The sequence below is a fragment of the Leucopleurus acutus genome, assembly GCF_964270905.1.
Source record: "Leucopleurus acutus genome assembly, chromosome: 15".
NCBI lineage: Eukaryota > Metazoa > Chordata > Mammalia > Artiodactyla > Delphinidae > Leucopleurus > Leucopleurus acutus.
The window spans coordinates 15819994-15833988 of record NC_139157.1 but is presented as its reverse complement, the minus strand read 5'-3'; the positions used below and the strand labels follow the sequence as shown (position 1 = coordinate 15833988).

At 46.9% G+C, this 13995-nt stretch overlaps 1 protein-coding gene across 1 annotated transcript in view; it reads left to right on the top strand.

Moving 5' to 3' along the window:
* Positions 1 to 2350: 2350 nt before the first annotated feature.
* PPP1R14C (protein phosphatase 1 regulatory inhibitor subunit 14C) overlaps positions 2351 to 13995 on the top strand; it is a gene marked incomplete at both ends in the record, with an annotated part of 83918 nt that continues 72273 nt past the window's right edge. Inside the window, one exon of the mRNA XM_082855526.1 lies at positions 2351 to 2656. Within this exon, the coding sequence (XP_082711652.1) occupies positions 2351 to 2656 (306 nt within the window). The remainder of the gene's footprint in view (positions 2657 to 13995) is intronic.

Sequence of the window (13995 nt, the reverse complement as noted above, 5' to 3'; positions counted from 1 at the left end):
AGAACTTTGTGAATTTCTATAAATCCTTTGAAGTTATTATTGAATGACTGAATTCATTGTCCAAAGACTCAAAGTAAGGAGTTGGAATTTTCCACTCTTTGCCACACTCCTGGAAACCAGGCACAGTTTTCAAAATAATTGGTATGGCCAGTCCCCAACACCAGAATGAGGCCAAGATTTTATATAGTTTCTCCTTCATTAACTACAATTTTAGCTGTTTTTTGGTTTTGAATGAAATTCTTCTGGTTAGTCCAGCTGGTTAAAGCAGGTGCTAGGCAACTTGGATAAGCGCTGGATGTCTAGAGGGGGTGATGTGGAGAACTGTCATCCGTCTCTAGGAGTGGGCTTCCCTGGTGGCACAGTGGTTAAGGATCCGCCTGCCAATGCAGGGGACACGGGTTCGAGCCCTGGTCCGGGAAGATCCCACATGCCACGGAGCAACTAAACCCGTGCGCCACAACTACTGAGCCTAGAGCCCAGAGCCCAGAGCCCGTGCTCTGCAACAAGAGAGGCCACCGCAATGAGAAGCCCGCGCACCGCAACGAAGAGTAGCCCCTGCTCGCCACGACTAGAGAAAGTCCGTGCACAGCAGCGAAGACCCAATGCAGCCAAAAATAAGTAAATAAATAAATTTATTAAACAAAAAAAATCTCTAGGAGCCAAGCAGGGTAGTTTTGTCTCCCTTCTCCATGAAAGGTTGAGTGGGAAACCTACCACCTTAAGGACTGCTGGCCTCTTCCAGGGGGCAGGGATTTTTAGCCTTGACCCCCTCTAATTACAAGAAGAGTCCAAGACGCACACCAGCCACCTTATTTCACACACTCCCCACTAGATCTTTCCTTTCACTCTTCAAGGCCAGACCTGTTCCGATGATGCACATTAGGCATGGAACACTTGGGAAAATCCCTTCGCAGTCATGTTCTGGCTGGAAAACCCCAAGTGAAGGAATAAAGCGGACACAAATCTGGATAGAGCAGACCAGGGCACCAGCCAGAAGAGTCAGGACAAAGCTGCTGGCTACTTTTATTTTCAGTGTCTTTATAGCTGTGAGTCTAGGAGCCCACCCAGAATCCTCTCCATCATAGAAAGTGTTCAGAGGAAATTGACTTGATTCTTTATCTCTGAGAAACTTACTTGAGTAGCTGCCAGTAACCTTTACCAGGTTTTTAAAAAGTTCATAAAAGCTACTTACTTGTGTTTGAACATCTTTTGCGGTTTCTTCCAGTTGCCTGAACAGAAATGTATTGTTATGTACAACAGCAACATATTAGTGTCTCCCTATAATTTTACACACATACACATGCAGTTTTCTGTTTAGAACTTTCCTCCCCATCTCCTTGCCCTAAACCGCATAGTAAGCGCATTCATTTGTAACCCTTCTTGGCTGCCTGATGTTTTAAAAGTAGTCAGTCAGTGCTGTTACTTTGCTAGCTTCAAAGACGTTGTTTGGAAATGGTATTAAGAAAGCTGGCTATGCAGGGAATACAATACTAGAAATGTAAGACCAGTAACCAGCACTGACTCTTAAAGAAGTATTTGCTGTCAGGATACCCCCAGTTCCTTGCCCAAGAGACATCAAGCCTTCTGCCCTTTAGATACGAAGATATCTGAATGCACTGTCTTTGAGGTAACAAGACACTGTCTGGTCTGAAGAGAATTTCTCAGGCGCGGTGATTGCCTGATGGCACAAACATCGCCTCGTCAGTTTTTCTCACTCTCCGAGAGAGGAAGTGGCACGGATAGGAACGGGTGTTTGGAGCGGCGGGATGGGCCCGGGAGGGGAGGAGACACCGCCCCGCCCTCAGAGGAGGCGGCAGGGAGAGGGAAACCTCTGTGAGGAACCTGCGCCTCGGCCCCTTCCCGCGTCCCCTGCCCCAGGCGGTCGCCAGCGCAGTCCCCGGCAGCGCCGGCCGAGGCGGCGGGAGAAGCGCAATCCCCGTGTCCGGCAGGGCAGCACACGGTCACCCGCGCAGAGGACCTGGCCCCAGACCCACGCCGGTCGCCCGTGCGTGTCTGCGCGCCCACACCCCCTTCGCCGCGCGCAACTCCCACGCCCCGGGCCCGCTGCCTGCCGGGCGCCGGATCCGCCTCCGGGGCTGGACCCAGAGGGTCCTCGGCTGAGTCCCTAGGGCTGCGGCCCCCGCCCTCCCTCCTCCCCGCCCTCCCCCGCCCGCGCTCCTCCCGGTCGCCGCGGCTCCTCCTCCAGAGCTCCCCGCGAGCCGGCGGCGGCGCGGAGCAGGTGCTGACGAAGCCCGCGCATGCCGCTGCCCGGCCCAAGGCGGTAGCGGCGCCGGGCGCTCCGCCCGCCCCCTCCTCCGGGCCTCACTCGGTCTCCGGCGCGCACGGGGACATGTCGGTGGCGACGGGCAGCAGTGAGGCGGCCGGTGGGGCCGCCGGCGGCGGCGGCGCGCGGGTTTTCTTCCAGAGCCCCCGGGGCGGCGCCGGCGGCAGCCCAGGCTCGAGCAGCGGTTCGGGCTCCTCCCGGGAGGACTCGGCGCCCGTGGCCACGGCGTCCGCTGCCGGGCACGTTCAGCAGCAGCAGCGGCGCCACCAGCAGGGAAAAGTGACAGTGAAATACGATCGCAAAGAGCTTCGGAAGCGGCTCGTGCTAGAGGAGTGGATCGTGGAGCAGCTGGGACAGCTTTACGGCTGCGAGGTACCTGGACGAGGGACCGGGAGGGTCGGGGGCCTCCCTGGCCCCGCTGCGCAAACACAGGAATTCTCCAGGGCTCTGGCTCCCTGGCGCGCACCGCCCTGGCTCCCGGGGACCCAGGGCTGGGAGCGAGGCGCGGCGTGTTCTCTCTCCAGAGTGCCCTCTGGTGCCGGGGCGCAGCGATGGGGAAGCCCCTCCTGGGTTCAGCTGCCGGGTGCCCGGAGAGCTGGGGGCCCCCTTGATGGCCGTACCGAGGGCTGGGTCTTGCTCGGCGCGCTGCGTTTCTACCAGCCCCGGGCTCCTCTCGGCTCCAGCTGCAGCTCCCCGAAGTGGGGCTCGGAGGGGATCACCCCGGCTGCGCGCAAACCCACGAGAACAGCGCTCACTGCTGGGACCCTGGCAGACCCGGTTTCTGTGGAGGGGGAGCAGGGAAAAGACTGAAAGCTGCTTAACGGAGAGGAGAGGTTCTGGGGATCTTAGAGACCACCTCGGTTTCTGAAATATACAACAAAATCATAAGCTGAAAGCTTTCCCTTTGCTAGCCAGCCCCGACGCACGTCTCCATAGTTCGGCCTTGTATTGCCAAAGCTGCACACGTTGGGCTTTGTTGAAGCAGCTTTCCTTCTTCCTGTCCAGTTTCAGTTACTCCCGTTGACGGGCGCAGAATGAGAGCCTTGGGCAACCTGGAAGGGTGCCTGGGTGGAAGGAAGGGAACCTGCGGGTGGTGTGCGGGATGCCCGGAATCGCCCAGCTCCCCCTCCGCCACGACATTTACTTCCCACAGTTCAGGGGCTAAGCTTATACGCAAATCTGACTGCCGCGTCAGGAGAAATAGTTGATGTAAGGAGAAATATTTAGAATAAGCTGTAACAAAAGTATGGCAGAAAAATGACCGAAGCCAAAATGATCGCCCATGAGAGTCTTTAATAACAGTATTTGTAAATGAAGTATTCTACTTCTCTTAAGGGAGTGGAGTTTGGAAAGGGTGGAAGAATGAAGAGGGTTAATAATTAAGGATATGGTTTCTAAGTTAAAGCTAGGTTTGTGTCTATAGGGCTGTTACCCTCTACAGCAAAAATGAAAGCCAGATGAACCCACTGGCTTTTCCTCTGGTTTAGATTTCACACATTTTATGGCCTATTGTGAATACATATTTTCCTTAACATTCTCATCGCGCAAGGAAACAGCATTCTCATTACAGACTCCTGATGAATGATTGTGATATAATGAAGCTTGACTATATGACTAATGGGCTTGTAAAAATATATTGTTTCTCCAGCCCAGCTCTTATAAAAAGCCATTTTAATTGCATAAATAAAACTGGCAAAAATAGGAAGTGTTTATGGGTTTTTTTTTAAATAGGAAGTTGGCAAAACTCTTTAAAGAAACAATATATTTGATTTAGATGGGATTACTGTGGGATGGATGGATGTGCTCAGTCTTGCCTCTGTAGAATCCAATTACTTTTCACTTATTTCATACTGGTCTTTATACTCCATTTTGGATTTGGAGAAGATTTGGGTTAGTAGAGAAACTGTTGTTGAAATTAACAATGATTTAGCAATGTTCTTTTTATGGGAGACTAAATAGATGTAGCTTGGGAAAGAGTTCCAGCCTCTCATCAGGTTGGCAAATCATATATTTTAAAGGTTCTTCTGAATAATTGGAAAAAAATGAAAGATTGAATACTCACTGTATTAAACATGTAGGTTAGGTACCTATTTTAAAGGGTAAATATGGCCTTGAATCTTTTCCTTGTACTTCTCCCATTTCAGACCTCAACGTATAGCAAACAGCTAGAGAGTTGAGAGGTTTTGTGGTGAAATGACACAAGATGCTATAGGCTGCTCGCATGTCATTAAAATGGGGCAAATATTCCTCTTCAAGTTGTTCTGTCATTTTAGGTTGAAGAAATATAAGTCATTGAAAGGGCTGTTGGCAATTTGTAAATACTATATTGATGCTACACCTTCGTTGAATAATAAAAAGCCTGTGGACTAATAAGTAGCCACGTAAGGGATTGTCTTCTGCCATCTATTTTTCCACTGTTAGGGCTCTATTTTTAGCTTCATTTCTCTGGTCTGGTAGCCTTTCCTTGCTGATAGCTTCAAGTATTTCAGCCTCTGGTTTGTGAATCAAGAAGGACCTACCTGTCTTGTAGCTCTGAATCTCATGAATATGAAGGTTAGGAAATGTCCTTTTTTACACTTAAAATTGGTAATGTCTCCAAATGTTTAGCCCGTGAAATTGACACGGAAAGCCAGCTTGCCAGACTTCGAACCAGCCAGAGCCCTGAGCTATCTGCCAGGTTGGGGGTCTTCCAGATGAACGTGTATTTAATTTCAGAAGAACTTGCATCAGGCAGGTCAGCAGTTAGATGACTTGTCCTTTTCAGAATAGAAAATAGTGGTCTTTTAGAGTGGCATAAAGTATGATATTTAAAATTAGAAAGGAGTGGGAGAGAAGAAATACACAGAATAACTTCCTGGCTATGGTTTTATCTAGAAGTTTTCAGTGGCCAATCGGTTTTATACAGAGAATAATACAAAGACAGAATTTATGGAGTACTTATATTACACACTGCGTGCTGTTCCAGGCACTGATTCAGTTAGTCATTACAACAACCCATATGAAGAGAGTGCTGTTATCATCTCTGTTTTACAGATGAGGAAACTGAGACACAGAGGGATTAAGAGGCTTTCCCGAGTTCACAGAGCTGGTGAATGTCACTGGGTGAGGTGGGGTGAGAACCCAGCAGTGTGGCTCTGGTCCATGTTCTAAGCAGCGAGCCTGCTTATAACTCTGCAGGGTCCTGTGCAAGAGAACAGATGGGGGCCCTCATAGCATGTGTCAAAACGTTTCAAAGTTATGAATCAAGCTAATGAGCATTTATATATACTCTGTCATCCTACCTTGGCAAAGATATCTTCATAATGGCCTGGAAAGCTAGGCTTGAACTTGGAATTCTCAGATTTCCCAGAGCTCATAGCTGGTTGGGAGACTCTTCCCCTGGGCCAGGACCTGCTTGCCTCGGTTCTTCCCTCGGTTCTTCACCTGTGATACCTTCAATGAGGTAAAGGACATCGTGTCCACTTGCATGTCCAGTCTGTCCACACCCTTTGTCCCCCCTCTAACTGTGCCTCTGGCTCCAACCAGTGACAAAGTCCCCCTTTGGGAGGCCAGACCTGGAAGGAGCCTGTTCATGCCCTGGAAGTGTCCTGGTATTTGATCAGGGAATTCTGGGGACAGAGTGTAGGCTAGAACCAGATGGAGGGATACCTGCTCTGGATGGGTAAGTCCACTTGGTCCCAGGAACTCTGCAGGAAGATGAGTGGGGCCCAGGGCTGTGGCCCTCCTACACAGTCTAAGGGTGGTATTGTTAAACACCACATCGTACATAAGTAGAAACTAACACAACATTGTAAAGCAACTATACACCAATAAAAAGTAATAACCCCCGCCCCCCACATCATACAGCCTTTTGGTTACATAAATAAATGTCTTTATAGATTCTAAAATGATTATAGTTATTTTCCATTTCATCTTCTTGTACAGTTAGTTACATTTTCACCTAGGAATTTGCTTATAACAGAACTGCTAGGTTAAATCTACATCCACATGTAAGAATTTCTGTTTTAAGACATTTTCATATCTCTCCCAAACCCTGATAGTTTTTAAGAGCATTTGATATCCGGCATAGTGTTTACTTTGACGAGTATTGCAAGAGGACTTAACTGGATAAGTCATGTCAATTTTTCCCATCTTGCCCAGCATCAAGATAACATCTGTACTTCCAGTTTTGCGGTTTGATTTGCTTTGGAAATAAGAGCCTGTTGTTAACCTCGGATTACTGAAACGCCCGCAGCAGCCTGGCCATGAACAGACTTGTACACTGAGAGTATCTCCTGGGTTATCCTGAATGTCCATTTAGGGGGGCTTTCCTTTTGCGGCAGCTGTCTACATTTTAAAAAGTGGTTTCTGACACATTACACTTTTTCATCTTCCCTTACTCCCTACCATCCTCATTCTGTAAGTCAGTGGTTCTCAAATTTTTTTGATTGTGGCCCTAGAAAGAAACACTCTTGCTGCCTGATAGATACACTGACACATGGATGGATGAAAACAGAGATTCACGAAGCGCCACTTAATGTTACCATGTACGTGAAAGAAAGATTACAACGTTAATATAAAATATGACTTTATTAATGTTGAAATACAATATTCTGTTCTATTTAATTTACCACAATTGCTGGTTGTGACCCTCTAAATTGATTTCATAACACATTTTGGGGTAACCTGCCATTAAAAAAATACTGCTCCTGAAGGGGAAACGCTTAAACATATATAAGATAATTAGCTAAAATTTATTGAGTGCTTTCTGTGTATCAGGTATGGTTCATGGAATCCTAGTAACAACCTCTGATATTCCCATTTCATGGATGTGGAAACTGAGGCACAGAGAAGTCAAGAAGTTGCCCCAGGCCCCTCAGCTGGGACACAGCAGAGCAGGGCTGTGTCCAGAAAGTCAGCTGTACCTTAATCACTGCTTCCTGAGGTGGGGCAGTGCCTGGCACCCTCTTGAACCCCTGTAGGTTTTCTGCTCCCCTGATGCAGCGGTTGTAACTTCTGAGTTGACTGATGTTGCATGTTGGGGGACTCCAGTGTCCGTGGATTTGTTCTCGGATCAGGCCTCCTGTTTTTAGTTCAGGTCGTTGCTTTGTTCTAGATTCCTACTCTGCAACACCACATTGGCCTGCTTTGCTGCCTTGTTAGTCCCGCAGCTGGAAGGTAGAAAGTGCTGTCTAGAAGATGGTTTGTGGATTATGTGGTGAATCCCCATTTGTATAGGTATTTGAGAATGAATAGACTTTTAAACCAAACTGCTTAAAAAAAAAAACTCCATAAACTCAATCTGTAAAATATTAAGGAATAAATTAAACATGTTAAAAGTCCATGAATAAAAGAATACTAAATTGCCAAAGGATGAAATGAAAACTGTACTTAACAGGTTTCCCTTTGGAACAGTGGTTAGGGAAATTTGGTGTGGAGGCAGTGATTAAAAGAGTAAATGCTTCGAAGCGAGGTGAACCTGAAAGGTACATTGGCCCCAGCATTTAGTAGTGCTTAGAGATCGGACAATTTCCTTAACCTCTCTGAGCCCCACTTTCCCCCTGCGTTTAAGGGAATAGTCCTGGCCCCTTTGTGGTGGTGTTAGGAGGACCAAATGGGTCAGACCGTGGAGCTGGACCTTAGTCAGTGTTGTAGTTTGAATCATAACCAGCCACTAACTGTTGGTCGTTCTCTGTGATGTGGGAGAGCAGGAGGGGGAAGGAAAAAGAAGCATTCATACCTATTTGGTGGTAGAATTTGGAGACGGATGTGAGGTCAGAGGCATTGGTGTATTTCTGAACTTGAACATGGGCAAATATTCGCTCTGTCATTCCCTTTTTTCCTAGAGCCTTCCTCATTCTGGAAGTTCCTGTGGATTTTCATATATGTGGAGAGAAGTTAGGCATCAACAATTTGAAGGCAGGATTGGTCTTAATTTTCTTTGTCTGTGTTCCTTGTAGGGCACAGTTCTTCGGCCCTTAAGCATTTATTTGAGTGAATGAAAAAGGGTCAACCTTCCGAAAACCTTTTAAAAGTCATTGATCTTTTACTACCGGCTTATTTGGTGGTGCTCCTTTATCATACTCATGGCTATGGAAAAAAACTGATGCAGGCTTCGGTTAAAATCATCTATATCAAGCTCTTGCATCATTACTGTTTTATTTCAGCATTTTTGGATATACACCTACCTCCATTGACCTATTTGCTCAAAACAGGAATTTAAAGACAGTAGTCGCAGCTAATTGATTTTTAAGCTTAGACTGAGAGAATTCTTTTGACATTGAATCTTCCTCATGTCTCCCATCCACTCTTTTCCTTTGCTTCTACTGTTCCCCTTGCCACACTAGCCTACCTGCCCTTCTTATCTCTGACACCTGTTTGTTTCCAGTACCTTCCGTTTTTCTCTCACCTTTGAAACAACCTGGCTTCATAGGGTACCCTTGCTCAGCTCATAGTCTCCTCAAAGACATCATCTCTTTCTAGATGGAGGGAACAACTGAGTCTGTTTCTTTTTCCATGTGGTGTGTGCACCATGTGCATAACTGCATTTTGTAGTTTACTCTCTTGTCTCCCGTTTCCTGCACTTGTCTATTTCAAACCTTCACCTGTCTTTTAAAAAACCATTATTATTATTTTTTTTTATTTTGTTTTTGGCTGTGTTGGGTCTTTGTTGCTGCACACGGGCTTTCTCTAGTTGCGGCGAGCAGGGGCTACTCTTTGTTGCGGTGTGCGGGCTTCTCATTGCGTTGGCTTCTCTTGTCGCGGAGCCCGAGCTCTAGACGCGTGGGCTTCAGTAGTTGTGGCTTGTGGGCTCAGTAGTTGTGGCTCTCGGGCTCTAGAGTGCAGGCTCAGTAGTTATGGCACACAGGCTTAGTTGCTCCACAGCATGTGGGATCTTCCCAGACCAGGGCTTGAACCCGTGTCCCCTGCGTTGGCAGGTGGATTCTTAACCACTGCGCCACCAGGGAAGTCCCCACCTGTCTTTTCAAGGCATCCTTTCTGTTACCTGCCCTGCCCCTTGCAGCCTCCCGCTGTTCTAGCCAACCATTCACCCTCCCGGGCACTTCCTCCTCTTAATTACCTTCCTACCCGGGCTGCTTTTCAACCTCCTCCTTTCACCCCAGCACATACACAAGTTGCAGTGTTTCTTTCCCTTACCAACAACCTCCTACCACAAAAATGCTTCCCTTTCTCAATCCTGTACTCCCTCTGGTTGCTGCCCTATCTTCTCCTTCCCTTACTATTTTTCTAGATCTTTCTCCCCCCATGACACCCACTGTTTATCCACTGCAATCTGATGTTGGCTCCTCCCATGGCTTCCCTGAGGATCTTCTTGCTTTGCAGTCCAGTGGTTTGTTTGGGTCTTTTTTACTTGACCTTCTGAGGCATTAGGTGCCCTTCACCATTTCCTAGGGAAACCTTTGAGCAGTCCTCTCCTGGCTCTCATCCTAATCTCTAGCTACCCTTCCAGCCTCCTTTCCGGCTTTTCGTCCTCTGCCCGCCTCTTCAGTGCTGTCACACTGCCTCTGTCTCTGGGCCTCTGCTCTATTCTTTCTATTTTTTTCCCCACTCCTGCATCTTCTTTCTGGTTGATACGAATACTCCTGTGGCTTCAGTTGCTGGCCATGTGCTGACAACTCTTCAATCTGTATATTTCACCCTGATCTGTTTTCTGAGTACCAGACATACTCAGATGCCCCGTGAGAACCTCAACTGCAGCTGCTCTGAAACTGAGTTTCTCATTTTCCTCTGCAACCTGCCCCTCTTCCTCAGTTCCCTGGGTGAATGGTAGGCACGCTGTCCACAGGTGTCCCAGCCAAGAGTATCCTGGCATCCTCCTCTGACCTCTCCCTGCGGGTCACATCCAGCAGGCAGGAGGTCTTGTGGACGCCTCCTTAGAGCTCTGGAATCTGGAATCTTCTTTGGCTTCTCACTGCCACCGCTTTAGTCCAGCACCATATAATTTCTCACCTGTATTATAGAAGAGACACTTTGGTCTCATGTCCCTCAAATTACTGCTCCTACTAGCACTGGTACTACTACCAGCCCTCTACTGTTGCTGCTGTTATCGCTACTTCTGCTACTCAAGTAGCTCTCGGTCGAGGGCCAGGTGATTTATACATTTTATCTCCTCCAGTCGATCCTGACAGTAACTTTATGAGGTGGGTGGTATTATCTTAATTTCTTCTCGTTATAGAGGAAGAAACTGAGGTCAGAGAAGTTGTTCCTTGTGCTTGTCCAAGGTCACGCTGACTCCCAAAGTCACATAGCCTCGATGCTACCGTGGCTCCCAGCAGCTGCATTTATTAAGTTCTTACTGCACAACCCGTCCTTCCTGAGCCCTCGTTCATTCCCTACAGTAACTCTGCAAGGGAGGTAGAGAGACTGAGGTACAGAGAGCTTGAGTGACAGGTCCCAGTCAGAGGCCACGTGATTCTCAAGTGGCAGAGGCTGGAGCGAAGCCCTGTCTCTGGTTCCTGGGCTGGGGTCTTCTCCTCTGGTCCTTCATCTCCAGCTCTCCCTCACCACGGGAGCTTCAGAGCCCCCTCCACACGGCCAGCTGGAGTGTTTCTAAAATCCTGACCGGATCTAGTCCCTCCCCACAGCCTTCAGGATATGGCCTGCGACAAGGCTCAGGGCTCCGCTGCTGCCCCCTCGCTGGTCTCATCTCCTTCCCCCACCCACCCTTGCTTCTTCAGTTATCAACCGAGGTCCTAGTGCAGGTCAGGCAGGAACCCCTTCCCGTTTGTCTCCCTCTGCCAGAATCACCTCTCCCTCCTCCTCACCTGCCTACCTCTTACCTGCTCTCCTCCAGCAAACCTCTGTCACAGGTATCGTCACTGGCAGGCTGGCTGATAGCCCTTTGCTGGCCTGTGCTCACCCCTGTCTCGGCACCTTTCTATAATCCTGTCTCCTGCAGCTTCTGAGGGCAAAATCTTGTGGTCCCTGCAGCCCTAGTGGCCTCTTGCATCCTGGCTGCACTCAGGGGTCCAGGACCTGGCTGTCAAGTGAGTGACGCAGAAACTGGTCCCCTCGACCAGACGGCAGCATCTTCCGGTGCCGTGCATTTCAGAAATACATACCCCAAGTTAAGGGCATTAATCTAATTTGGCTCTACCTGTATTAAAAATCTGCTCTTCATGGGACTTCCTTGGCAGTCCAGTGGTTAAGACCCCGAGCTTCCACTGCAGGGAGTGTGGGTTTGATCCCTGGTTGGGGAACTAAGATCCTGCATGCTGCACGCAGTGCAGCCAAAAAAAAAAAAAAAAATCTGCTCTTCTATCGTTGACCTGAAGTTTCAGTTCTTTTTCATGCTTAGGAATTATATACATGTGGTTTTTTTTTTTTTTTTTTTTGGTACATGGGCCTCTCACTGTTGTGGTCTCTCCCGTTGCGGAGCACAGGCTCCGGACACACAGGCTCAGCGGCCATGGCTCCGCGGCATGTGGGATCCTCCCAGACCGGGGCACGAACCCATGTCCCCTGCATCGGCAGGCGGACTCTCAACCACTGCGCCACCAGGGAAGCCCCTACATGTGGTTTTTTGAAACTGTGAGCTAAAAGGACATTATGATGGAATAAGGCACAGATGCCCGGGTGATGAAAGTCTTCAAAGGAAGTAATCACACGTTACTGCCATTCTTCTCTGTAATTTTAACTTTTCAGTATGTACAAGAATATTATTTTGTTTGTAATCGTTCATTTCTTTGGAAGTGGAGATGCCTGCTGTGCTGGGAAGGGGTGAGGGCTTTTCCATTAGAAGATAAGATTCAGAGCAACAGGCTCACACAAGTCTTGATAGAACAAGGAATGAAAGCCAGGATTCCTGCCTCTGCTTAAAAGTCTGGGCCAATAAATTCTCACCAGATTTTTCTTAGTCACCACTGGCATTTTGGAAATCTGTTCCACTGTGTAAAAGCTTAGAAAAAAGAAGAGACCAGAGTGTGAATTAGTCTGTAAAGCGTCACTTTATGGTTGAAGAAAAAGTGATCACAGAAGGGCTTTTCCTTTTTGAAAGAATCCTTAGGTCAAGCTGTGGAAAGACCTGTGGAGGGAAGGAATATTCATTCATTCCAACAGATATTTACATAGATGGGGAAAGAGGAGGAAGATGCCTTCATCCATTTAAACTGTATAAGAGAAAAAGAGAAAGTAAAGGAACCCTTCCTGTTGTAGGGGAAGAACGGAGGTGTCCATATGATTGGAAGCCCTTTGAGGGCGGCAACTATTTCCTGTTCACGGTTGTATTAGTGTTTTCAATACACTTATTTACCACATAGTGGTTGTGTATTTCTTCCTTTACTCAAAGCCTGTTTTCGGGAAAGGTTATCTTAAATTCATTGACATTATAATGTAAATGACTAAAAACACTTTATCGTTCATGTTAATAGGAGGTAAGGTCTTAAGTAAGAGAAAGTCGTCACTTAATAGCTGAACTTCAGGAGTGAATACACAGGGCAGGCTGTATCATTTGTGGGCTGTGGGACCATGTTGGCATCTATGAGATCTATGAAACGTGTTCCCAATATGATGTGGTGGGAAGGGTCCTGGCCTCAGTTCTAGCAGGGCTGCCGCTTACCAGCCAGATGACCTTGGCAAGTCATTTTCACATAGGCTTTTGTTTTCAGGTTTTCTTTCCTCATCTGAAAAAAACAAAAAAGAGGGAAGTCTAGGGCTTTCAAGCTCTGATCTTTATAGAGATTCTATAATAAAGCTGACCGTGCATTGGAGAAAATGAGATTTATTAAAGAGAGGGTGATATTTAAAGCAGTAATAGAGGGTCTTTCCTCTCAAGGCAAACCTGAGACAGTTAGACTAGTTCACCAAAGGATCATCCGATTTACATAGTCATTTCAGTAGCTAAAGTGAGTGTCTCCAACCTTCCCTTGCATGATGTCTTATGTGATGCCACTTGGATGGGAAGGATCCAGCTGAGAAGCCTTTTTTAAAAAAACCCTCTTTTCCCCTCCAGCACTTCCTCCCCACTGTTGATTTCCAAGTTAAATTTGAAATCTAACAGTGCAGATACTCAGAGCTACCCTATCTGCCTATTGTTTTTTTTTTCATTTAATTGGGTTAACCTTTAAGAAGAGCTGGCATATTTGACTTAAAGCTTTTAGGCATATAAGTTATAATATTGCCTGTTGGAGGCCTTTCCTGTTATTATTTGTCCATTATCTTGGCAGTGTATAATTAACTAATGGTGGTGTTTATTTTAACTTGAGGAAGATTTGTGTTAAGATATAAAACGATCATCTGAGAGAGCAAAGTGCAGCAGCTTTAGGAAATAAATTTTTAAAAAGGCAAAGAGTACAAATTAGCCTAAATAAGAGTCTGAATAAATCTCTACTAAACAAATTAATTTTCACTGGGGAATTTATTCCTGGAATGTCACTTTATAGTTAGTTTTAGAACATGGTGGGATAGAAAAAAGAAAGTAAGATTTTTCATAGGCAGTTCCGGTAGGAAGTGAAAAGCGGAATTGATTGATCTTTATAATATTTGTTTATTTTGTTTCACATGATAGAATCCATAAAGCACCATCAGATAATCCCATTCATCCACACAAAAGCTCTGTGATGTAAGTAGTTATCCTATTTTTAAAATGTGAAAATTGAGACTCAGAGGGGCTTAGTAACATGCCCACGTTGAAATTGCCAGTAAGAAGAAAAGGAAGACTCAGAGTTGGAAACAGCTCTTGGAAACCATGAACATCAGTTTCACCTTCACCC